We start from the raw sequence: 24,490 nt of genomic DNA, 5'->3' as shown, positions 1-24,490 counted from the left end.
TGTAGATTCTATATGAGATATGATGCCAACATAATTGAAAGGAGGAAGAAAGAGGGAAGTAGAGGAGCTGCACTGGCTTTGGAGTCTGACGTGGACGATGTGGAGTTAGAGGAAGTGGACGAAGCGTTGGCTGAGGAGGAAGTCAAAGTAGAGCTTGAAGAATTAAAGTAGGAAGTGCAAGCGGTTGAACTAAATGCAGAAGAACCTGCAGACGACTCTGCTCCTGAGCTAGTAATAGCTAGAGAATCCTGTGAACCTTTTGTGACAACTACATTGTCAGCTCTCTCGGCAAAGCCAACTTTGGCGTTAGCGTAGTCGAACTCAACGTAGTAACTTTTCAAGAAAATGTTACCTAAGATCCAGGATCCATCGGTGGTGGAGTCTAGACCTTGGAAGTTACTAACACAGTAGCCGCTGAGACCGGAATCTTCAGAATATGCAGTACCCAAGTACTGATCAGAGGTAATGGTCCAATTATGTCCTGCAATATCGAGACTTACAACAGAAGTTGTGTTGCAGTAAATGGCATACTGGGTGCCATCCGATTCAGAATTTGCAAAGCATGAATGAAGAGTGATGGCATCTTTAGAGGAGAGAATGATAGAAGTTGTTCCCGAGTCTAATAGGCCGATTCTGGAAATGTTTGACGAGCCATAATCCGGAATTTTAAGTGCCTGAAACTGAAGTTGATAGTCATCGACAAAAATCTTGTCAATTTTCACTTCCCAGTGATTTGAAGAGTCCGTAAGAATGTCTGTAGAGTAGATAGGGTCGATATAGAGGTCTGGCTGATCGCTACCCAATATTAAAAGGCCAGAATTGTTACCATATGCCTGTAACGAGTCATCGACAACATAATTGGACATACAGAGAGCAAACTTGGCAGCGTCAATTGTACCGTTCTTATACAAATAGTCAACTATATTGATCAAATTTGATGAGGATTCGTTACCCGCAGACAAGCCAAGAATTCCGCTGAAGGGGTAATCCTGAAAAAGATCTGGAACGACAGAAGCAGCACCGAACGAGAAGCTTTCGGCCTCCACGTTCGCAATGGTGACATCGTCCTGAACAATGATACCGGAAGCAGTGCCCGTGTTATAGGAGAGATCAAAGGTCTTCGAAGAAGAAGAACTTCCGCTGCTGGATGCACTATACAAGGGTTTATCGCTGCAAGAGTCATCGTTGCATTCACTGTCGTAGACCCACAAATAAGCACTACCCGTATCTATGAGAAGAGGAAAATCCGACGAGCCAATGCCTGCATTGACATAGTAAGCGTATTCATCGGCATCCGAGAAAATGAAGGATATGCCTGTAGAGAGCGTGAAGGAGCCATCGTTCGTAGAAACGGCAGCATCCTTCTGGATCTTCTTGGAGATCAGCCCGGCTGTCTCTTTGTAGCCCTTGGGAGGCTTCTGCTTGGACCACACGGAAAACTTCTTCTTGTTGTTGATATACGACGGGGTAAGCGGAACAAAAGCCCACGCCAGTTGTAACAGCCAAAGGAGACTGACCAACGAAGAAGGAAGCATGTTGATAGAAGTAGAGAAGGCAATCACTAGGAGAACAGAGTTGTGTTTATGAGGAAGTGTTTGAATCATGTCAATGAGTTAACCAGAGGCTTCGGGAAGCAGGGGCTACGGGGTGGACCCCCAGGAGCTACAGGGTGAAACGCCAGAAGTTACCGGGTGCAAAATCCGGATCTAAGGGGGGTGGAAAAAAAATTAGGGGCCTCGAGATCGTAAAATTGTGCAGACCGTTGCCGGGGCGTGTTTGTTTTCATTTGTCAGAATACGTAGATCTCAGTGGACTAATTCGGCAGCATGCAGCTTAGGATTTTGCATTACGTGTGGCACATGATCTCTAGGATCAAGGGAATGCAGACATGGTAGTAGTGCAAATGTCGTGCTTTTCAGTAGCTTTCACCACTTTTCAACCGCCTTCAAGCTAATTAAACTGTTGTCTTTTTCAAATACCCTCGGATAAGTAGTGTATTATGCGACGTGTTTTAGTTTCTTTTCCTGTGCGTCTGAAATTCTTCTTTAAGAAACTGCTGCACGATGAAGGACTAAGGCACTAAAGCGTATTTCGGTGTTCTCAGTGGTATATGTACCCAAGACTAAATAAGAGCTCATGGGGATCATCCAACGGAAACTGCTTTTTTTATTTGGCATTTTTTTTGCCACTGATGTAGTGATGCTGGTCACTCCGAGCGCGTAGAAACATAACTTGAAACAGTTTGTTAAGACAGTACCAAGCGTAAAATGGAACACCTTATTTGTATGAATGAGCCCATAATAGTTGTTTAAGGGATCAGACATCAGCACTCATGACAGGGCTGATTTTAGTATGTATATCTGGAGAGGTGATTAATTACCTGTTATCTACTAACAAAAAGTCAGTAATGCTATTATTTTCAAAAGGTAAAATACATTTTACTTCCTGTATTTCAACAAATAGTCTTTGTACCCCAAATATGGCAGCTAGTAAAGCTTTTCATAAAGATTATTTCAACAAACACCATGCAAACATCTTTTTACCACTGAATCTAATATCCAAGGATAACGACTTGTTTAAATAGTAGAAAACCTTCAGATTGTGATAAAATCAAAATGTTCTGAAAACAAACATCAACTCCGACCAAGCCAGAGCTTCCCTCTTAGCGTAATGGTTATCGCGTTTGGCTACGAACCAAAAGGTTGCAGGTTCGAGTCCTGCAGGGGGAGTTTCCTCAATATGGCCAAACAAATTTTTTTTATTGGTTACTACTTAAGAAGTAAGTATTAGTTAGTATTATATTATTAAAGAGAAAGATTAAGTATACTAGTTTTCAAGATCTGCAGCATATTCAGCAAACTTGGATTTAGTAAGTCCACGTAATACGCCAGTAACGGCCTGCTCCACCACGGAAACGGCACGCTTCAACTCAGGTTTAGAAAATTTTGAGTTGCAATGAAGGATAAGCTCAGGCACCACAGGAAGAATCTCGTGGTGCAAGACGCGCTTAGTTCTTGTTAAGAGCACCTTGTTCTCAACACATTTGTTTATGATGAGTTGAAGAATGTAACTCTCAGTGTTATATCTGGCATCAAAGTAGAGTTCCTCGTGACCCTTTTTCACGGCTTTAATGATTACAGAACCAGGGCCACCATAACCTTCAGGGAGATCTAAAGACTTCCGTAGAAGAGGATTAATTCTCAAATGAACAACGGGGGAATAGTCAGCAGATCTGACAATCAGGAAATTCTTGAGAACAAGAGAATTTCTAAACGACTGATGAAGATACTTGGAATTTTCAACGAGTGGCTGGATATAAGGATTAACAGCACCGGATTTTTCCGAATCTTCAAGAAGATGTATGGTGGTAGATGCAGCAACGGCACAGTAGGAAGGCAAGGAAGCAGAAAAAACGTAAGCATTAGAGGATAGAATTTGGTGATAGATCATGTCGTGACATCCTACACAGTATCCACCACTAGAACCCAGAGCTTGAGCCATTGAACCAATTGTAATTTCAATTTGATCGCGAGGAATTCCATAGACTTCAGGAAGACCACGTCCGTTGGCACCAAGAGTACCGACCGAGTTTGTTTCGTCAAGAACCAAACGAAACTTGTAATGATTTTTTATCTCGACGAGTCTCTTCAAATCAGGAGAGTCTCCAAAGTTTTCAAACAAGCCTTCAGTGACGATGAAACGACGGTTCAATGGACCTTCAGATAAATCCTCCTTTAGGCTCTCCAGAATCTCTTCCAAGTGGTCCAGATCGTTGTGATTGAACCATTCGACATCACAACGGGAAATTAAGGCTGATTTCTGAAGGGCCAAATTAACACCACCATCCATGATTATGATATCACCACGCTTCAAGAAGCAGGGTAACACCGATGTAGGTGTACAGAAATCTTGACCGTAAATGATGCCTTCCTCTGCACCCAAAAACCGTGCAAGGTCCTCACAAACACGCACATGAACGTCCTGAGTACCATAGAAATTTGGTGGACCGCATGCACCGACACCGGCTGCTCTTATCTCCTTGATGGAATTTTGCTTGACAGTTTCATTGGTTCCCATGGCCAAATAATCCTTGCAAGCAAAACTGAGAACGTCCGTAGTAATGTTCCCTGTACTTGGGTCTTCGACAGTGACGTGAGAACTGATACCACCTTTAATTAAGGGAATAGAGTCCAACTGCCACCTCTCGTCACGCCTTAAAGGAGGAACAATAGGGTCAGGTTCCCAATCATCAATCAAATCGTCGACCTCTCGCTCATTGAGAGTCACCTTATCATTCTCATCCTGAGAATATTTAGAGGCCAAAAAGTAACGAATTGCAAGAAGAGCAAGAAGAACTTCCAATAAAGTACGCCATGGATCATTCTTATGAGAAGCACGAATATAGTCGAGAACCCATGCACCACCAGGCACACTCTTGAACAGGTCAAGAAACGAGTACCAGACGGTAGCGAGCGTAGAGGCCAGCGTAAGAAAGAACTGCGGGGTTTCTTGTGTTCGCGTTTCCATGGAGGCAATGAGTGAAGTTAGAAAGAAGGAAGAGGTGTTAAGAGGGTTAGAAGATTGAGAAAAAAGTTGGAGGTATGAGGGGGAAGCTACCCGGGAGAGGGGTGAAGCTACTGGGGTAGGAAGGAGGTTACTGGGCGGGAAAAAATACCACTGGAACTCTACAGGGGCACTGCTAAAAGTTACCGGATGCTATTAGGTGCAGCTGGGGCTACGGGGTATCGGAAACTTAACCGTTACCGTGTTCTGCTATTACATTTCCTTATTAGGCAATATTCTATACACTAATGCTTATCCTTATTCTCCTCCTCGAGATCGGCCAAGTCCTCCAATATCTCCTGCTCGAAGTCATCCCCGTCATCCGCGTCATCGTCAGCCCCAGAAACTTCAACCTCCTTAGCCGCAGCACCTTCAGCCTCCTTAGTCCCAGCGTGATCAGCCTCCCCCTCCCCCTCCTCGGCTTCGTAATCATCCCCCATAAATTCCTTCATCTCCTCATCAATCTCATTCCAGTCCAAATTAGACGTATCAAACGTAGTCTCTCCTAAAACATGATTATGGTACTTCAAGAAATTATCAACCTGCTCTTTACTCAGAAGATGTTCCACTTCAACCTCATATTCCTCTTCCGGGACTTTCTCCCACAATGACATACAACTAAAGAGCCAATTAGGATTCACTATCTTCACTTTAGAATCGACAGATTTCGCCAACCGGACTTTGAATGTCCCTGGATTCTTGCAAATCACATGTGTTACACTAGTATTGTATTCAGCGGAAAAAGTAGCACCAAATGACTTAGCCCAAATAACGATATCTGCTGAGTCAAGAGGTGTTCCTAATGGTAACACCCCACTTAATAGAAACACAAAGCCTCGAAAAACAAGACTTTTCATTGATGTCATGATATCCTCTACATCTGGAGCATGTTGAGTCTGATCTTCTCTCTCAACTTCGAAATAAAACTCGTTGTGAATCCTCATAAGTGCCTGTCCAAGCATTTCAAGCTCGTTATCGTCATCATAGAGTAAATTGTGTGGCTCTTTTCCATCCATACCCAAAATAGGAGACTCTCGTACCGACGAATTCTTGGTTTCTTCTTCTTCAATAATCTTTTCGAGATTCTGCTGCATTTTAGCTAGTGGTCTTTCTTGCTGCTGTTGTTCTAATGCACTGGACCTTTCATTGGCTTGCATAGCAAGTAATTCTCCTTCCCCAAGTTCCACCATTCGATCCACTGGCGATGATGCTCTATCTGTAACAGAAACGTTGACCGAGGAATCAACAGCGGATGCAGCAGCTTTCTCAACCTCCTCTCCAATCTTCCTGGTACTTTCATCCTCAACCTTGATATCTCCATCCGTAGTGCTTTCATATTCATCCTCTATAGCAGATTCATCTTTTCCAATCTGCTTGGCCATCTCCTTAATATTAATTCGAATATCACTGATGGTCTCCCTACTGGATTCATCCTTCTCTTCTCCATCAGTCAACTTCTCTTCCAATATATTAACACTCTTACGTCTTTTGGAAGGACCCAACAATGCCTGCTGACGCGGGAGAAAACTCGAGTTGATATCACCAATACCAACAAAGAAATCATAGGGAATAACCTTAATCAAGTTGGGAGACCAGTTCCAAACGTCTCCTCTATCATCTATCACTACAACCATCGAAGTGTCTACAGGAAACAATCTTTTCAACGATTTCTGAGTTAAAGATCCACTTTCATCACGTGAAAGAATTCTATCACCAAAGTAAATGCCATCAGGATCGATTATCTTGCCAATTTCCTTGGCGTACGACCTTGTGGCCATGGTATAGATATGCATTTCGTACATTTTCGACGCTTTTTCCAAGAAATCGTGCAATCCTGGCCGAAGTTTCACGAAGTACCATCGAATATTAGCAGGAGAGATAGGTCCTGTGTATCCTGATGATACCATGGCAGGTTCCTCCAAAGAGAAAGACTTTACATCCTTTAGAGCCTCATAGTTGGGATTCGTAGGATCGGACATCCATTCACCAACCGTGGGATCGACCGTCGCATGAATCACCGTCTGATCCAAATCCACCACCAGAGACAACTTTTTCTCCTTCAACAAGCGTTTGGTAGATCCTCGCTCAATATTGGCGGCCTCTTTGGAAGACACCTTTAGATTGGTTGTACCGTGAGCCATCGGTATAGAAGCTCGGTCCTCATCATCCACCGATTTCCCACAGATGGCGCAGAGTCCACCATACTGAATTGGATGAGTGCACGGCTCCACAACATCCAAAATATGGCCGGCTTCATTGTTGAGAACGTCGCCAGTCTTAATATACACCTTCTCTATCCGTCCTCCAAAAGGACACTCGTAGTTTCCGACATATTCGACTTTAACTTTTTTTCTGGCACCTTCGTCAGAATCAGCCATATCCCCAGTTTCTCTGTCATCATCATCATCTTCTTTGCTCAACGGCACAGGCTCATAATCAGAGTACTTATAGGTGAATATCTGTGCATGCTTGGAGATCACATCGCCCTCCTCAACTATCACTTTGCTCACTTTAAGCGGATACGGAAGTTTTGCTGGAAGATATACAGATGTGGAGTCCGTCATGAACTTATAATGACTTATGCTTGGAGATCAGTTTAATAAGAGTTGCAACACAAGAACATATAGAGAATGGTTACATAATTAAAATATCGGGGGCACCCCGCAAAGGAAAAAAATACTACAAGACAAACATCCGTGCACCGTAAAGTAGAGTACTACTTTACGGACGGAGATGAGGACGAGGTAACCTGGACAGCAGTGACGTTGGCCGTAGCTCCTTCTATATCATTATCTATGGCATCAGCATCGGAGAACTCCATCTCAAAGTCCACTTCTTCATCTGCACTGACATCTGCATTACCAAATGCACCCACTTCTATAGAATTAGCCTTCTCAAGCCTCTGTTTCTGTTCTTTCAACACCTTTCTTTTGGATTCCTCTCTTTCCTTTTGCTTTAACTGTCTCTTATATTGATGCCGGAGTTTTTTGGTCACTTCTGTCAGCTTGTTATGATAGAAAGTTGACAAAAAGGTATTATAATTGACCGGGAACTTCGGGTACTTCGTGTAGGCACCCAAATGACGGCCCAATATTGCTTCCTCCGAGTTCATACGTTCATCAATAAGTCTTTGTTTCTCTTTCCGGCGTTTCTCAAGCAATTTGAGTCGTTTTTGAGCATATTCTGAAATATCAAATGATGTAGAGCTTCTTGCAGGCACTGTAGGCAGTACAGGCAGTACAGGCAGTACAGGTACTCCAGATACTCCAGGTAGTACAGGTTTGTCCACGGCCACAATAATCCGTTCAACTTCCTTGTTAACTTTATCGTCAACTTCCTTGTCAACTTCATCATCATCTGTATCCAAATCTGTATCCACATCCTTCGAGGCCTCCTGTGCCTCCTTCGTGGCATCCTGTGCCTCCTTCGAGGCCTCCTGTCCCCCATAGCTCCCCATTATATGATACAAAGCCTTTTCGCCTAGACGTCCCTCCATCACCAACGTCTCCCTCAACTTGCGGGGGTCCAGATCTCTTTGCGAGTAGCTTGGAGTTTTCTTATATGTATAGTCGGGTGGTAAAGCAGGCATCCATCCAGGTATATAAGCCTGCTTCTTGTCCGAGGGAACAATCTGAGCACTTTTGTGAAAGAAAACAAACGATGGATCATCAACCATCGTATTTTGGTGAGGTACATTAGCCATTGTCCTGGCTTTCTCTTCAATCTGTTGTATACTCTGCTTGTAGTCGACACCTTTGTTCTTCATATACTCCTCATAAATATCATCAACACTTAAATATCCCTCTCTTACAAGTATCTGTATGTCGGCCTTTGATGGCATGTGCCGTCTTTGTATCTCTGTCATCCTATGTAATCGACCAAGCAGCTTATCCATGAATAGTACACTCAATTCTGTCAATTGGTCCAATGCCGTTCGTGTAATGGACTCAATCTGGTAACTTTTTACTATCACAGAAACACATAGTTGTAGTAGGGAATCCATGGGATCTTTTTCTTTGTCAAAACTATACTCTTGTTGTCCATAGCTTGGAGTACTTATTCTATCACTATATCCAACTTGACGCTTCTCTCGGTCAGAAACATCTTCACCCACTTGCTGAACCAAGAAATCATAGATGCACTGTTCAAGTTGTTCAGGCGGCAAATCAGACATAAAGAAATAGGATATTAAGTAGACAAGAATGGAATAACTACAAGTACTAATCAAATGCTAAATGCTCCCTCCTCCTTAATTCGCGAAGGTGAAAATAGTTTAAATAGACTTCAATTAATCGTTATATACACGTTTCCTAAGCCATTTGAGGGGCACCTGGAATCGGATTACCATCAGCATCAACCAATCCATTCTGCATCATCATAACATCCTCAGAGCCGGCGGTTTCGACCTGCAATCCCAAACCCATCTTGGAAGTGTTCTTGAATTGATCGATGGAGGCAGTGAAAGTAAGTCCCAAAGTAGGTAGAATTCTATGCTCTAGCATGAACGAGGCAACCCCATCGGAGCTCAACTGTCCTCTGTATATAGACTGTCTAAATTCATATTTGGCGCCGACGGTAGTATTTGCTTCGAAGACGGATTGCATAGTTGGAACCATCATCTCTGTCATAACAGGCTGATATGAAGCCTGTAGAGTAGTTTCCACGCCGGCCTCCATGTTGTCGGCCACTTTTCTCCAGAAAGCTGCTGTAAGAGATCCCTGAGCCTGCAACTGGGCTGACGCAATCCACTTATCTGCGTTGTAACGACCCACCAATGAAATACCTGCATCACCAGGCATTCCTGGTTGCAATGCAGAGTATGCAGTTTCCATACCGATTGCAAACTTAGGAGTGACTGACTGTAAAATGGAGCCAACCATGACACCATTGAACGAGGATCCAGTGAAATCCGGGTTCAATGTCTTGAAATTTAACGAGAAATCATTGGCCTGATAGTCCTGCTCAAACTGACACATAGGTTGCTGACCAGAGGCTAATTGCAAAGTGGCTTTAGACACATTGCACTTGTCCCAGGCATAGTTGAGTCTTCCAGTGAGAGACAACTCATTGTCAAGAGTTCCCTGAACAAAAGAATCACCAGCGGCAAACATTCCAGCAAATGCATAGGCAGGAGATTTACCTCCAGTAGAAAAACTGTGGCTGACCTGGAACAACGGATTCATAGAGAATGTCTTACTCAAGTCTGCTCTAAGACCTGAGAACTCGTACTGAGTGAGGAAAACATCCTTTTCTACCTCCTTGTTCAAGTTTTCCATAGTTCCTGGATTGATCAAGTCAAGTGATTGTCTGTGAGTGGAAATGGTAGTGGCCACATTGTTAACAAACTGGAATATCGGGTTCGAAGACCAATAGCCACTTTCATTACCCTCAGATTCGGTCAACTCGCTACCTGTGGGGATAAGTCCTTTAATTGGTGAAAAAGATTTGCTCAAGTTTCCTAAATTAAAGTTACTGGATGTCGACATGACTGTATGTGGGATAAAACAATAAATTGAAGCTGTTCTTCTGCTCCTCTCTTTCTCTTCTCTTGTCTTGTCTCGTCTTGTTCTTGTTCTTTTCTTTTCTCGTCTCGTCAACCAACTGGCCACAAAAATTTTCACTCCATTAGAATCGTCCTTAGTCGACGCGACTATACACTATATACCGTACTTGTACTATATCATCCATCTACATCCATCTTATCGAGATCTTGTTCATCTTTCTCCATATTAGCCATAATTTGCTTCTTGAAATCATCGAGAACCTCCCGCTTCATCTCAATTCTTCCTCGAAGTTCCTCCATCTTCTCAATACCAATTTCCGGTGACTCGTTAAGACCTTCAATTTGATTGACCAAACCCTTACACCGGTTTAACCTTATTCTAATCCGACCAGCCTATTGAACTGTTAGTATACCCATAGTTGCCTACGTGAAGTAATCTACTCGCCCACTTACCGCATTATCAAAATCCTTCGGTGTGATCTTCCCCAATTTCAAATTCTCCACTAAATCGAGTAGCATCGGTAACAGTTCAACTTCCTTCAACTCACCAATCACCTCTGCCTCATGGTTCAATGCTACATATCGCTGTTCCTGTGTAATACTACTAGCGGTAGTAATCCCTGTTTCCTTAGTTGTTCCCGGTGTAAAGTTCGTCTTCCCCGGTGTCCGAAACGACGGTGTAGATGCTAAATCCGGAGTTAATACCATAAAGAAACATAGTGAATAAGAGAAAAACTTAAGAGCGACCAAGTAAAACAGAACAATTATAATACATAGCTTACCAATTAAATAGGCCCCATGAGCTTCCCCGTGGAGTTCGTACAGAACTTACAGAAGGGTTCTTATCGTTGCCTGTGATTGCTCCCATAATAAATGAATTCCTTACAATATCAGATCCCTTCAGTTTGTGCCCCTCTCCAACACCACGTAATGACTCAATTTGTTTGTGGTGGATAACCATGCCAGGTTTAATGCCTTTGAAAGTCATTGAAAATCTTTTATTGATCGTCTTGAATTCTGACTGGCTGCTTTTTGTGTCCATCCAATTGAACCCAGTCTCACTTAAAGGTCTACCTGTATCTTCTTCATCTTCAAATCTTAATAGTACAGAGTCAAGACTTGATTCGGCAGAGTTCGGTCGTATCGGTATTGGCTGTTGTAGAATTGGCTGGAATACTGTTCCTACAGTTCGATCTTCATCGATACTTGATGTTGTTTCCAAACTTTTAAGATCCCGTGACTTAGCCTGTACGCGCGATACCTCCAACGTTCTTTCACTATCTGGTGAAGTTCCACTCAATGTAGTATCAGTATCTCCTGCAAATCTTATATCCACCTCCATCCTGTTCATCGGTTCAAAAGAAACATTAGGAGAACAATCCTCGTCCTCTTCATCATCTCTCAAATCTTTAAAGTCACAGATCTCTTCAAAGACTTCAACCAACTGACCAATCAGATTCTCGTTTCTACTTACCACCTGTAGCTTCCAGTATCTTTCTGGATTGTACAAGGGAAGCACAAATACGTCGTTTTGAGTGCGAAACACCTTCAACATCTTCATTATAGGATGCACTAACTTACCACATACTAAATAACTCGTCCCATTTCCAACCAATTGATATATTTGAAATGGTCCTTGAGCCAACATTGATCCTGAAACACCTTCAAGACTAGGCAGATGGGAGCCAATCTCATATAATGTCATCTTGACCAATGATGTCTTGAAAAGAACTCTCTTTTCGTCCTCTTTGAACGAATGACGTGCCGACTGATTCAATTTCCGGAAAAACTTCGCTATTCGTTTCCCATGGTGTGTTGTCAGCGTCTTTTCTTCATTATTCGTTTTGTGACTGCTCATATCATTACCTCTGTACCGACTCAATTCCTGCTCAAATCGATACCCAAGCCCTGTAATATGCCCTGGGTCATTTTCTCGAGATCTCATGCGTGGCCGAGAGGTTCTTAATGAATTCAGTTTGATTCTTTCTGTCTCCATAAACAACAAACGTCCAAGAACAAACGTCCTTTATCGCAAGCAGGATAAACAACGCTCCCCGGAACTATGCCATTAATGAGGTCGATCGAGTCGATCGTCGCTACTGATTTACGAGAACCTACAAGTGTACGGATGTTTACATTACACTATCAAGCAACTACCTTAGTTCCCCACTATTCAACTCAAGCTACTGCTGAAGTCACGCGATTTTGGGAAATTACCGCCGAAACCAGAAGTATGGATGTACTGAACGTACTCGTCGTACTACTGGATTGTTTACGAATAACCCACGATAATCTCCCGAAAACTTTACCCAAACAGGTAATGAAAAATTTAACGAATGTTTCCCATTTAGGAAAAGAAAACGATGCATCTGAACAATGATTTTCCAGAGACGACGAGACCACGGAATATCGCAGTGATTTAATGCGGTATACCTTGACCAAACACCACTGGAGTGGGAAATTGATTACAGCAGTAGCGAACACTAATTAATGGCAAATAAGTGGAGAAGGTGGTAACCATTTAATGCTGAAAAAAGAAAGACTAAATGTAGCATGGCCAAGACTCCTGGATGCGGCGGGGAAAGCCCCATAGGCATAATGCCTGGTTTAGGAAGTGGCTTTGCGTGAGCCGTCCAGAGGTATGGTCCAGGACCGTTAGAAAACTTGCGGAAGAGAAATCTAACAATATAATGAGAATAGCGAGCTCTATTATGCAAATATTTATAGACCAATTAAAGTCGAGCATATCGCTTAAGTTCCTATTGTTTGATGTCAAACCACCTCAAAGGGTAACGTTAGAAAGCATTATCTGCAGATCCTACGAATTATTATAAGAAGCGATGTACCTGCGATAATTGCCATGTAAAGAAGTTATTTAACTCTCAGCGACTACTTAATGAATATTTCGCAGTCTTCGAAATTTCTAGACTTTGAAGAGGAATTCTTCAAGGAGAAGCCTTTCTATGAGACGTCCTTGTCGTCTTCAGAAACGGAAGAATCAATAGAGCCGTTGAACGACGACTATTTCGTTGATTATGAACGTCCTTCCTTACCAAGAAGCTCCATTAGTAGTGGTTACTCGATTTCTGGGAATTCGGATAATCTAGAAATGACATCTACTAATTGGCAACAGCAACGTGAAAGGGAATCAAGTGTAAACTCTTTATCGCATTTCCATATTCCTCAAAAGTTGAAGAGTTCTCCAGCTTTGAGTCGACTCACCAAGAAACTCCTCACTAAACAGAAAAATGAGAAAGACAGTATTCCTTCACCAATCGAACTGTCACCCACACAACAATATTTTGACTTTCCGAGACGTAAGTTGTGCAGCGGAATGTCAAACGACATGATGGAACTATCCAGGACTTGGACCAATCCGGGAATTTCACGGCAAAGTAGCATAGTTAGCGGACGCAGTGCGACTGGGGGGAGCGGCGGACCAGGTGTCCTGACTCCCGGTACGATTTTTGGGGGTGCCACTGCAGGCTATGAAGATATCTCAGAAGAGTACTTTAGCAAGCAGAGCAGAAAGCGCCATCACAGTAAAAGTTTCACTAACCCTGTATGCAGCTTGAACAGCAGCCTGAGTTCTGCAACTACTTCGATAAGGGCCGAAGGATGGACCCTTAAAAATGGATTATTACTGGAGAATGATCAATCGGATACAGATAACCAGACGGACGAGGGAGACGACGTCCACGAGGACGATAACGAGATTTTTATGCGCCACGAGGAGGCGGTGGCAGATTTGATAGCACAAGATGTGTTGAACAGAATGCAGTTAGATTAATGTAAAGTATAACGATGTACTAATAGAGCGAATGAAAATTGGAGATTGTGAATGCGGGGTCCGAAGCCCCCGTAGATCCCACCACGCAGTGGTACCTTCCCCCGCCTTTCGCATCTCCGATAATCCGCACTAAGCAGCGATGACCTTTCGACCAAAGCAGCCTGAACCTACACATCTCAGCCTGTACGAGATCTGGTATAATTACGTTAATCCGAACTTTCTTTGATCGGTGACCATTCCGGGGAATTTGAGAGGGGCAAAAAGAGGATTATAAGTAGTTTCAAATCCGTTCTTTTATCACACACCCATTTCTCTTCTCTAACTATGACTACTTTTCAACAGCAAAGAGACCTTCAAAAACTTCCTATTCCCTCATTAGAGGAGTCTGTGAGCAGATATATCGAGGTTCTATATCCTCTTCAGACCGATGCTGAACATAAAAAGACTGTCGAAGCATGCGCTCATTTCATGAAGACCTCCGGTCCTGTTCTTCAGCAGCAATTGATCGAGTACAGCAAAAACAGACCCTCCTATATAGAGCAGTTCTGGTACGACTCATATCTCAACTTCGATAACCCCGTTGTCCTCAACATAAACCCGTTTATTATGATCGAAGATGACCCCACTCCTTTGAAATCCACTCAGGTATCAAGGGCTGCAAGCCTTACTTCGTCTGCTCTCCGTTTCATACGGGCGCTTAGAAAAGAGGAGCTCTCACCTGATCTGACTCGAAATAAAAAGGCTTTGGATATGGATCAGTATCCTAAATTGTTTGGTTCTGCCAGAATCCCTACTCAGACCGGTTGTCTATTGCAGACGGATGCAAAATCTAAGCATATTGTAGTGCTAAGCAGATCTCAGTTCTACTGGTTCGACGTTCTTGATGACGGCAATGAGATTTTACTCACTGAAAGCGACATTAAGATGAACTATAAGAGCATCATCGAGGACTCCAAATTGACTTCCACCTCGGACATCGCCAGGTCCAGTTTCGGTATTCTTACTACTGAAAACAGACGTATCTGGGCCACTCTGCGGGCCAAACTCAACCAGGACGAGATCAATAGTAACATCTTATCCATTATCGACAGTGCTCTATTTATTACTGTTTTGGATGATATTGAAATAGGTGAAGATTTGACGCGTACGGCCAAGAACTTCCTCTGCGGAGAGTCTAAAATGCAAAACGGTATACAGGTGGGTACCTGTACCAATAGGTGGTATGATAAACTTCAGATTATTCTTACTAAAGATGCAAAATGCGGCATAAACTTCGAACATACAGGTGTTGATGGCCATACTGTGCTTCGATTCGCCTCTGATATCTACACTGATTCTATTCTACGGTTTGCAAAAACCATCAACAGCCATTCTCCTTCATTGTGGAAATCCTATTCTCCAGATCCAATGACAAGAAATCTAGAATCACTGAGACGCTTTAGCTTGACTCCAAGGAAGCTTGAGTGGAATCTTACTAAGGATATGTCGTTGGCATTACGGTTTGGAGAGACTCGGTTGAGTGATTTGATCCATCAGAACGAATTCGCCACTCTTGAGTACAAGAAGTTTGCTAAAGACCGTATCAAGAAAATGGGTATGTCACCCGATGCATTTGTTCAGATGGGATTCCAGTTAGCTTATTATGCTCTTTATGGAAAGATTGAGTCCACTTACGAACCTGCAATGACCAAGATGTTCTATCACGGAAGAACAGAGGCGATTCGAACGGTTTCAGAGGAATCCAATAGGTTTGTGACGAGGTTTTTGGATGATCATGTGACCGTTGAGGAGAAATTGCAATTACTTCGGGAAGCGTGCCAGAAGCACTCTTTGAGGACTAGAGAATGTTCCAAGGGATACGGCCAGGACAGACATCTATACGCATTATTTTGCATTTGGAAGAGATACTTCAGTACTGGTGGAGACAACATAAGCAAGCAGGGAAATGACTCTGACGATGATGCCAGCACGATCAACTTTGGGGATCTTCCGAGTACAGTGACAGATATTGGACAATTACAACAGATTCCACCGATTTTTGCTGATGGAGGCTGGGATAAGTTAAATAACACGATCATCTCGACTTCAAACTGTGGAAATCCATCATTAAAGTTGTTTGGCTTTGGACCGGTTTCCTCCAACGGTTTTGGTGTTGGTTATATCATAAAGGATAACTGGATGACAATATGTGCGTCCTCTAAACACAGACAAACACAGAGATTGTTGGATACTCTAAATACGTCATTTAATGAGATGGAAAGAACATACATTGAGGCTACCAGGCCCAAGATCGAGGTTCCAATTAAGGCCGAGGTGGAAGAAGAAGAGGAAGAAGAAGAAGAAGAGGAAGGGGAAGAGGAAGAGGAAGAGCAAGGATTGTTTAGTGAGGACATTCTCGAGAACAAGTTGAAACAGCTTCACCTTAAAGGAAACAAATCGGAGATTACCAAGTTATTGGGAGGATATAATTCATTTGAGATGGACTACAAGTCGGACTTGATCAAATCAAGAGAGCAATCACCAGAACCACCATTTTCCAGGCCCGGAAAGGGATTGACAGCTGGAGAAATAGAGAAGAAGCTGAGGTTGGCAGAGTATTGATGTGGAAAATGAGAACCACCAGAGGATGAAAATTAAATATTATTCTATTTTGTATTAGCAACGTGATTTATGACGACACGATGGTCAGTATGTTAAAGAAACAGTACGAGTTCCCCATAGTTCAGGTGAAGAACCTACCGTATAATGTGAAACCTGAAGAGCTTTACGAGCTCTTTGGACAATTTGGTAATATTGATCAAGTGAGAATTGGAGATGAGACTGAGACCAAGGGACAGGCGTTTGTGGTGTACAAGAACTACAAAAACTGCCAGATAGCTGCTGACAAGTTGAAGGGGTTCAACTTCAATGGTAGGTACTTGGTGGTGAGTTTATATAACGTGGATAAGAGTAAGGTTGAAGAGATTGGAGCTAGTAAGTAGAGCCAAGGAGTTAATTTATGTAATTAATGCATATTTATTGATGCCTTAGATGAATTTCTTCCTTTCTTCTGACATTGATTGTTCTTCCCCTACAATGTCATTCAACGACTTCATTGACTCACAGAAGATCATCTATGAGTTAAAGAAAGACGTCGAGGAATCAGATTATCCCTATGATTGTAAGACTTTGTACTACCAAGAAGGGGTACCTACCAGACAGACAGATATTCCTTTCGTGAGGCTTCTGCAAGGGAAAGAACCTATCTCCAATATGAAGAGACGCTACAAACTCTACAAGAAGAACTGGTCCCGACAACTTAGTGTCATCAATGAGATCTTGGCCAATACGGATAGAGAGAAATTTGAGGAACTAGGCCGATTTTTGTACGAGCATAATGAAGAAGGTGATGATGATCGATGTGAGCTTATGCCATGTTGGCATCTTCCCTGTGGCCTGGTAAACTTAGGTTCCAACATATCCAATCACAGGCGACTTCTAAACCAGGTGTACGACTTTTTGGTGATGTCGGATGGCCAATCAAACGGGCAGACGGTGGTGAGTCGTCTTAATACGGCCGTATGCAGCAGTATCAGTGCTTGTCTCAAAACCATCTCCTTCGATATCATTGGCTCTTTTGGCAAATCTATCAACCAGAAGCTTCCAGATTTGGAGGATTTGATTCTGCAATTGTCGAAGAAGCAGCAGAGACTTGTCGTGTTGATCGAAGACGCTGACTCCTTACCAACGTCCACGTTGACTCAGCTTTTAAAGACTCTCTGGCATTGTAGCACAGTATCACACAATGTATACGTTGTTATTGGAATCTCTACACCACTCATCATCTTTCAGGAAAAGATACCACGGCTTGTATTGAACTTCCTACGTACCAGACACTTCCGTATAGACAATTCTAACGAGGCCATTGGCCAAATAATGGGAAACTTGCTTCTCAATATCAACGACACCTACAATTCATTGATCTTTGAGCCTCGATTGATTCTATACTTTCTTCAGCGAAAGTCTGATATTGGTATATCTCAGTTCTACGACTATATGAAACTCATTTATATGAATCACTACTTCAGCCAGCCTCTATCGATTCTGTGGACCGATGATTTCTCAGGAATCGATCTTACCGACGACTATTTTGATGTGTTCAAAAGACTACCTTCTGTAAGAGCTGTCAACGACCATACTACCGATCACCAGGAAAATGACGACTGCCAGCGGTTTCTCCATGATGTAGCTACAGAGAATGAAACTGGTATAGGTTGGTTTCTTCGACTCAACCTAAACAAACTCATCAACTGGAGATTCAACTTGAAAAATCTGATAGACTTCCTTAACTTTATGCAGACATCTTTCTACGACTTGAAACTTTGGAGGACCAACCTCGATCTTTTCCAGCTTATCTTCGAGAACTACGATTACGAAAACGTGCACAACAATGTTGCAAACTTTGACTTCTTAAAGCCCATCTATTTAAACATGAAAAATATAGAGTTGTCAGTGTTCAACAGCTTTCTGGATACGATTCAGAGCGACCAGCAGTTCGACTTCTTGTTTCAGAAGGGTGATAATGCTGCCGATACATACTTCCAGTCGTTAAAACATGCGGAAAGTCATAAGGAGGTAGAAAAGTTCAACAGATACCTTAATGAGAAGCTGATCCATCAATTGGTTGAATTGAATCTTGACCACCAACCATTTAAAGAGATCTGTTGTGCAGGGCTGCAAGTGACGGGCCTGTTGCAAACTGCTTTCAATCCTCCGGTACGGGATATCACAATTGGAGCATTGCTCGACTCTAAGAGTTACCTATTAAACTCGGCACACAGCGACTTGAGCCAATTAGATCGTCAGGGAGATGACGTGCAGTTATATAAACTATTTGAGCCTTCGATGATTGAGATGTTCAGGATCTATAGAGAAGCAGGAGTGATGATTAACATTTATGACTTCTATAAGGTGTTCAGGAGCGGATTATCGGACAAAAAACGTCTATGCCAATTAATGTTGAACAAGTTAGAGGTGAAGCGGCAAAGAACCAAGGAGGACAATGTCAATATGGATACATTGCAAGGAATTATAGAAGGAGACTCAGAGAAAGAGTGGGATAAATTGACACTCAGCTGGTTTTTGAAAGGACTAGTGGAGTTGGAGTTGGCTGGGATGATTAAGGAAGGAAGGAATTCCGAGAATGTGGAAAAGCTGGTTTGGAAAGATGTCTAAAAGTAATGCAATGCAGATTAATTGAAAAACAAGGAGGTTCTCTTCGGTTTGATGGGATCCTGCTGTTCTTCTGTGACAAAGCATTGAGGGTACAGACAGTATTGGGCACCAGGATAGATGAAGAGGCCTTGAGGAGGTGATTTTACCACGTCATCATGGTTGATCTCGTCAACTATGAAAAGTCCTGGATACTGAAGCACTTGAATACGTTGCTTAGCCTCCGGAGATAGTGTATACGCGGATAGAATATGTGTAGGCTGAGAATTAGGGTCTAATGGAGCCTGGTATGTAATATAAGAGGAGTCATTTGAGACTTGAGGGTTAGTATCACTGGATTCTCGTAGTTCCAGAGTGTCTATGGCCTTTTGATAATCCGAAAAGGCATTCTTTAGTAAATTTGATGTGTCCCCCATATCAAAGTCGATGTCTTCAAACAGCGCGGAGTCCACAGTTTTATCAGGGGATGTGTGGAGGTCGAAGTCATTGAGAACGAGGTCATCAACATCATCAAGGTCATCAACATCATCAAGGTCATTAAGATCGAGGTCATTGAGGTTAGCATCAACATCGTTGAGATCAAGACCAGACTTTTCGGCATCTTCTTCGTTGATAGTGGCGGCAGACTGAAGAGCAGCCATCTGGGAATGTGAAAGAATAGACTCGAAGGCCCTGGACTGTCTCTTAGAGGCGTGAGAGACCGGCTTGTTGGCCTTTGGCCTGGGTCTAAACATAGAAACAGGGGCAATGGGAGAAGCAGGATCCAAAGTACGAGTGGATGAAGATCGAGACATTGTAGATACAGGAGAAAGGAGTAAGGATATTTAGAAGGATATGAGATAAGAACGGTGACGAGTAAACAATGAGGTCGATAAACGGCCACCGGGTGTTTCAGCGGGTGACGCGGTGACGCGGTGGCTGATAGGCCGCTGGGCCGCTGGGCGGTGGAGGAAGCGAAGAGCGCGGTAGAAAAAGCAAACTGTATGGTAACTGCGCGGTAGTCCTGCAAAGTCACCCCCTTCAAAACATCTTCTTCATTACTCCTCTCTCCTTTCCTCTCACAGGCATGAAACTGTACTACATGGGAATCATCCGGCCAAAATCCGGCTCCAAGAAGACTCTCACGCTCTGTGAACAGAAGAATCTCGCCGATTTCTCCTTTTTCCAGAAAAATAGCGTGGGCCAGTTTATGACTTTCTTTTCTGAGACTATCGCCGAGAGAACCAAACCTTCGCAACGTCAGAGTGTTGAAGAGGGTAACTATGTTGGTCACGTGTATACAAGAGCCGAAGGTGTTTCCGGTGTCTTAATTACTGACAAGGATTACCCCATTCGTCCTGCTTATACACTCCTCAACAAGCTACTGGACGAATATATAAGCCAACATCCGGCGTCAGATTGGCAAGATTTGGACGAGGCCACGGATATTTGTCAAATGGATCAGTTATCTGATTACATAATCAAATATCAGAATCCAACTAAGGCAGATGCCATCATGAAGGTTCAGCAAGAGTTGGACGACACTAAGATTGTTCTACAGAAGAGTATTGAGAGCGTTTTACAGAGAGGCGAGCAGTTGGATTCGTTGGTTGATAAATCGGAGGCTCTTACTGCCAGCTCTAAAACATTTTATAAGCAAGCGAAGAAGACTAATTCTTGCTGTGTTATAGTTTAGCGAGGGGGGGCATAGTAATATAAATATTCTTAACGCGATTAGTAATCTAGGGGGGGGGCGGTAATGGCCACCGGGTAGCTCAGCCAAGAGCAAGTAATATCCACGAGAGCCACGAGGAACCCAGAAATTTTTCACCGGTTTCGAGGACTCTAAACGTATCTAGACAAGTGACGTTTCTTTCTTCTAGTACAGAGGACATATTTTTGCCTGTAGATACACTGAAGTTTGCCATGTTTTGTAATATCTCTAGACGGATGGTGAGAACTGGTTGTGGTGTCAAGGCAGTCAAAACTGTCCGGTTGGCACGATTCTTGAGTGGCGCTGGTAGAAAGAGAGGCTTACCAAGATCGAATTGGAGCATGCGTGGTAGCCGATTTTACTACACGCAGCAACAGCAGCAGCAGTTCAGTCGTTATGGATCGATAGTTGCTGGTGTTTCTATTGTTGGTGCTATTGGAGTGAGTATTTTCAAGTCTCGAGAAGCTGATGTGACCACAAAGGAGGCCGAGAAAATTCAGAAGGATGCCAGAGAGAGGGAAGAAGAAGCTGCCAGGATTGCTGAAGAGGCTGAACAGGAGGCCACCGAGAAATTTAAGGAGGAGGCCGTGGAAGCACCCATAGAGGAGGCCGTGGAAGCACCCATAGAGGAACTCGTGGAAGAACCCATAGAGCAAGCCGTGGAAGAACCCGTAGATGGGGCCACGAAGGAATCCACGAAGGAAGTCACAAATGAAGCTACGGATGAAGCCACAAAGGAATCTTTGATGAAGTCCGAGTCCGAGTCCGCGTCCAAGGTCAGTGTGGCTGGTGAAGGTAGCGAGGCAGGCAATTCGGGCGTAGTTGCTGTTCCTATTGCCCCAGTTTCTGCCCCGAACACTTCCAAAGAACCTAAAGATGACCACGAAGAAGCGTATGATCCCGATACAGGAGAAATCAACTGGGATTGTCCTTGTTTGGGAGGTATGGCCGATGGACCTTGTGGTGAAGAGTTCAAAGCTGCCTTCTCATGTTTCGTCTACTCTAAAGACGAGCCAAAAGGTATTGAGTGCATTGACAAGTTTAAGAATATGCAAAATTGCTTTAGAAAGTATCCAGAAGTTTATGCCGAGGAGTTAAGAGACGATGACGATTATGGAGACGCTCCAAGTGTCGGTGAGGTAGCTAAGCCTACCGACACACCCGAGACGCTTGAGACACCCGAGACGCCTGAGACACCTGAGACACCTGAGACGCTTGAGACACCCGAGACGCCTGAGACACCTGAGACACCTGAGACGCTTGAGACACCCGAGACGCTTGAGACACCTGAGACACTCGAGACGCCTGAGACTTCCGAGATTTTTGAGACAGCCGAGACTTCCGAAAAGCCTGAGACCTCCAAGACTCCTGAGACGCTTGAGACCCCCGAGGAGTTCGAAGTACTTGAGACTTCCGAGACATTTGGAACCCCGGAGACCCCAGAGACCCCCAAAACTCACACCAACTAACTATATATTCTGTAAATATTTGGCATCATCATCCAATATATAAGTATTCGCCTTTATACAACTATTAGACTTTCGATCTATATAAAGTGAGCAATTTCATGAATACTAATAGGCTCAAAATCGTCTTTTAGCTTGGCCCAGATGATATCGTGTGCGAAGTAAACTGTTAGGGCATTCTTCATGGTTCCGGAGATATTATACAGTAGTTTACCTTGGTCATTGATAAGACCTTGTCCGGCTGGGACCATGAACAGATCGTGAGAGTTGCAGTATTCTTGAGTGAGTCCTTTGATAGAGATACTATGAGAGGGTTGAGTAGACGCAACGCCGGATTCCGTCTCTCCTGAAATACTCATACGTGCCAACTTCTCCATTACTGAAGTGACAGTCGTGTCTCTCTTCTGACAGATCTCCAAGACTGGCGGCATATCGGATAGACTGAATATCCTTCGACTGAGACCTGTATGATAGATCAAGTTGAAATACTCACAGGCCAGTTCCACATAATGCTGGACAGAAGTGTATCTCAAAATAAAAACAAACTTGACCATACTTTCATAAAAATAAGTGTACTTGTCACGATCTTTGGAAATACTAAAGAATCGTTTGATCCATGGAATCATTACCTCGTTCTCTACAAGATAGTCGATTTTAGATTCCTTGAGATGATTGGCTTGAAGAACATCAACAAAGCGAATACAGCTGCTAATAGAGTGCTGATTTCTCAGCTGTAGCACCTCCTTCTTCACTATACTCTCCTCAATACCGGCGTCTGAATCGTAGTAATCCAACCAAAGCTTTAAGTGGATTCTATCCAGAGGAAGTTGGGGATCTGTAGTGGAATCCCATTCAGTCTCAATCCATTTTCTATACCTCTGGAACAATGCTTGCATGATTCTTTCTACCATATCATCCTCAAGGATGTCCAACCAATCAACTAGCCAGAATTCCGGTCCGTTTGTACCGGTAATTTCCCATTTCTCGGTAATATCTTGTATAAGAATCGGAATTATCACCACTCGAATAACGTAGTCAATACCTTCTTTGGAAATAACACTCTCAGAGAACTCCTCAAGGATTGAAATAGCTAAATTAGGCTGCTCCATTGATATCCACTTGGTATTAAACATATCAGTCACTTTTGGAAGCCAATTACTCATTACTATGGTATCAAACCATTCATAATCATCTTGAAACTTGTTTCTCCATTTCATCAACTTGCTTACCAGTTCAGAAGTCTCATTTAATGATTTGGGATCCCATTTGAGCATCAATGAAGCCACCTTAGGCTTTAAAAGTGAAGCAAATAACAACGAAGTGTGACTACAAGGTACTATTTCGTCCAGAATACAATTCATATTGTCGTCATTGTCACTGTCATCGTCATTGCGGCTCATATATTCACTGACTACTGAAACAGCCTGCGTTATGTCGTTCAACTCCTTCTCTGTGGATTCAATCGTCTTATTCAACTCCATTCTCTCATATTTCATGTATTTCTCTTTAACTCGAAGATCTCTTACAATCTCTAGGGAATCTTTCATTAATAACCGTAGTTCTCGATTAGACGAATTGTCATTATGATCACTACTATCAGATATCTCCTTGACTCTAATTGGTACTTCAAAGCCCTCGCTTTCAAGTCCAGTTATGAGGTCGAACATGGTCGGGAGAACTTGTAATTCAAAGCTCACCTGCTTGTAAGAGTTGTGAATGGCACCATCATCGCCGTGGCCGTCATAGCTCGGGCTGTGATAGCCGCTATCAATCTCCTCTATACCACCCAAACCTATTCCTTTGGGTCGTAGTCGTGTACTAATAGGTTCAGCTCTTCCCTGACCATCTGTACCAAGACCGTGACCCTCCACATATCCCATTTTCTTAAGAAGCTTAGCCCCAATACCATAGCGTTGATATTGAGGGCTATTCACCACTGGAAGGTCTGACGATGGCTTGGCTTCATGGATCTCTGGCTTTATGTCAGATCCGGTCGCCACAAAATTCATATATCGTCGTGAACTCATGGACTTCTCCGGATAGTCATCAGAGAGTCGTCTTTTCCGGTTGAACATGATCAGACAGGTCAGTAAGGGTGAGAAGTGAGCAGTGGTAGGGTCCGGTAAGAAGAGTGGTAAGTCTGGATACCCGGTGGAAAATATTTGATAGCCCCCGGTGGTCAAGCTGGATTCCCTGTAGTTGAGCCTAAATGCCCCGTGGCTGTTCCGTATTACCTTGAACAAGTGGCCTCATAACACCTCCTT

At 43.2% G+C, this 24,490-nt stretch overlaps 13 protein-coding genes and 1 non-coding gene across 14 annotated transcripts; 6 read left to right on the top strand and 8 right to left on the bottom strand.

Annotated features, from left to right (window-relative positions):
* Positions 1-8: 8 nt before the first annotated feature.
* On the bottom strand, positions 9-1,535 carry FOA43_000853 (uncharacterized protein; the record flags this gene model as incomplete). The annotated part of the gene is made up of 1 exon (XM_038921178.1): positions 9-1,535. One exon carries the CDS (start codon positions 1,533-1,535, stop codon positions 9-11), a length of 1,527 nt encoding a protein of 508 aa, XP_038777106.1.
* A 1,121-nt stretch (positions 1,536-2,656) lies between these two features.
* FOA43_000852 lies at positions 2,657-2,729 on the top strand. The gene has a single exon. It is a non-coding gene; the product is annotated as a tRNA-Arg (tRNA).
* Positions 2,730-2,826: 97 nt separating this feature from the next.
* On the bottom strand, positions 2,827-4,527 carry FOA43_000851 (uncharacterized protein; the record flags this gene model as incomplete). Its single annotated transcript, XM_038921177.1, has 1 exon — positions 2,827-4,527. One exon carries the CDS (start codon positions 4,525-4,527, stop codon positions 2,827-2,829), a length of 1,701 nt encoding a protein of 566 aa, XP_038777105.1.
* A 281-nt stretch (positions 4,528-4,808) lies between these two features.
* FOA43_000850 (uncharacterized protein) lies at positions 4,809-7,127 on the bottom strand (the record flags this gene model as incomplete). The annotated part of the gene is made up of 1 exon (XM_038921176.1): positions 4,809-7,127. The coding sequence occupies one exon, from the start codon at positions 7,125-7,127 to the stop codon at positions 4,809-4,811; it is 2,319 nt and encodes a 772-aa protein (XP_038777104.1).
* A 152-nt stretch (positions 7,128-7,279) lies between these two features.
* On the bottom strand, positions 7,280-8,737 carry FOA43_000849 (uncharacterized protein; the record flags this gene model as incomplete). The annotated part of the gene is made up of 1 exon (XM_038921175.1): positions 7,280-8,737. One exon carries the CDS (start codon positions 8,735-8,737, stop codon positions 7,280-7,282), a length of 1,458 nt encoding a protein of 485 aa, XP_038777103.1.
* Positions 8,738-8,873: 136 nt separating this feature from the next.
* Positions 8,874-10,049, bottom strand: FOA43_000848 (uncharacterized protein; the record flags this gene model as incomplete). Its single annotated transcript, XM_038921174.1, has 1 exon — positions 8,874-10,049. One exon carries the CDS (start codon positions 10,047-10,049, stop codon positions 8,874-8,876), a length of 1,176 nt encoding a protein of 391 aa, XP_038777102.1.
* Positions 10,050-10,844: 795 nt separating this feature from the next.
* On the bottom strand, positions 10,845-11,671 carry FOA43_000847 (uncharacterized protein; the record flags this gene model as incomplete). The annotated part of the gene is made up of 2 exons (XM_038921173.1): positions 10,845-11,621; positions 11,663-11,671. The coding sequence occupies 2 exons, from the start codon at positions 11,669-11,671 to the stop codon at positions 10,845-10,847; spliced, it is 786 nt and encodes a 261-aa protein (XP_038777101.1).
* A 993-nt stretch (positions 11,672-12,664) lies between these two features.
* FOA43_000846 (uncharacterized protein) lies at positions 12,665-13,856 on the top strand (the record flags this gene model as incomplete). The annotated part of the gene is made up of 2 exons (XM_038921172.1): positions 12,665-12,690; positions 12,953-13,856. 2 exons carry the CDS (start codon positions 12,665-12,667, stop codon positions 13,854-13,856), a joined length of 930 nt encoding a protein of 309 aa, XP_038777100.1.
* A 324-nt stretch (positions 13,857-14,180) lies between these two features.
* On the top strand, positions 14,181-16,837 carry FOA43_000845 (uncharacterized protein; the record flags this gene model as incomplete). Its single annotated transcript, XM_038921171.1, has 2 exons — positions 14,181-16,450; positions 16,516-16,837. The coding sequence occupies 2 exons, from the start codon at positions 14,181-14,183 to the stop codon at positions 16,835-16,837; spliced, it is 2,592 nt and encodes an 863-aa protein (XP_038777099.1).
* A 94-nt stretch (positions 16,838-16,931) lies between these two features.
* FOA43_000844 (uncharacterized protein) lies at positions 16,932-19,070 on the top strand (the record flags this gene model as incomplete). Its single annotated transcript, XM_038921170.1, has 1 exon — positions 16,932-19,070. One exon carries the CDS (start codon positions 16,932-16,934, stop codon positions 19,068-19,070), a length of 2,139 nt encoding a protein of 712 aa, XP_038777098.1.
* Positions 19,071-19,087: 17 nt separating this feature from the next.
* Positions 19,088-19,861, bottom strand: FOA43_000843 (uncharacterized protein; the record flags this gene model as incomplete). Its single annotated transcript, XM_038921169.1, has 1 exon — positions 19,088-19,861. The coding sequence occupies one exon, from the start codon at positions 19,859-19,861 to the stop codon at positions 19,088-19,090; it is 774 nt and encodes a 257-aa protein (XP_038777097.1).
* A 272-nt stretch (positions 19,862-20,133) lies between these two features.
* Positions 20,134-20,742, top strand: YKT6 (palmitoyltransferase; the record flags this gene model as incomplete). Its single annotated transcript, XM_038921168.1, has 1 exon — positions 20,134-20,742. The coding sequence occupies one exon, from the start codon at positions 20,134-20,136 to the stop codon at positions 20,740-20,742; it is 609 nt and encodes a 202-aa protein (XP_038777096.1).
* A 254-nt stretch (positions 20,743-20,996) lies between these two features.
* Positions 20,997-22,229, top strand: FOA43_000841 (uncharacterized protein; the record flags this gene model as incomplete). Its single annotated transcript, XM_038921167.1, has 1 exon — positions 20,997-22,229. One exon carries the CDS (start codon positions 20,997-20,999, stop codon positions 22,227-22,229), a length of 1,233 nt encoding a protein of 410 aa, XP_038777095.1.
* A 77-nt stretch (positions 22,230-22,306) lies between these two features.
* On the bottom strand, positions 22,307-24,301 carry FOA43_000840 (uncharacterized protein; the record flags this gene model as incomplete). The annotated part of the gene is made up of 1 exon (XM_038921166.1): positions 22,307-24,301. The coding sequence occupies one exon, from the start codon at positions 24,299-24,301 to the stop codon at positions 22,307-22,309; it is 1,995 nt and encodes a 664-aa protein (XP_038777094.1).
* Between the last annotated feature and the right edge of the window lie 189 nt (positions 24,302-24,490).

Source organism: Brettanomyces nanus, chromosome 1 (genome assembly GCF_011074865.1).
Source record: "Brettanomyces nanus chromosome 1, complete sequence".
NCBI classification, from domain to species: domain Eukaryota; kingdom Fungi; phylum Ascomycota; class Pichiomycetes; order Pichiales; family Pichiaceae; genus Brettanomyces; species Brettanomyces nanus.
The sequence above is the reverse complement of the archived record's forward strand: the minus strand, read 5'-3'. Positions and strand labels throughout refer to the sequence as shown.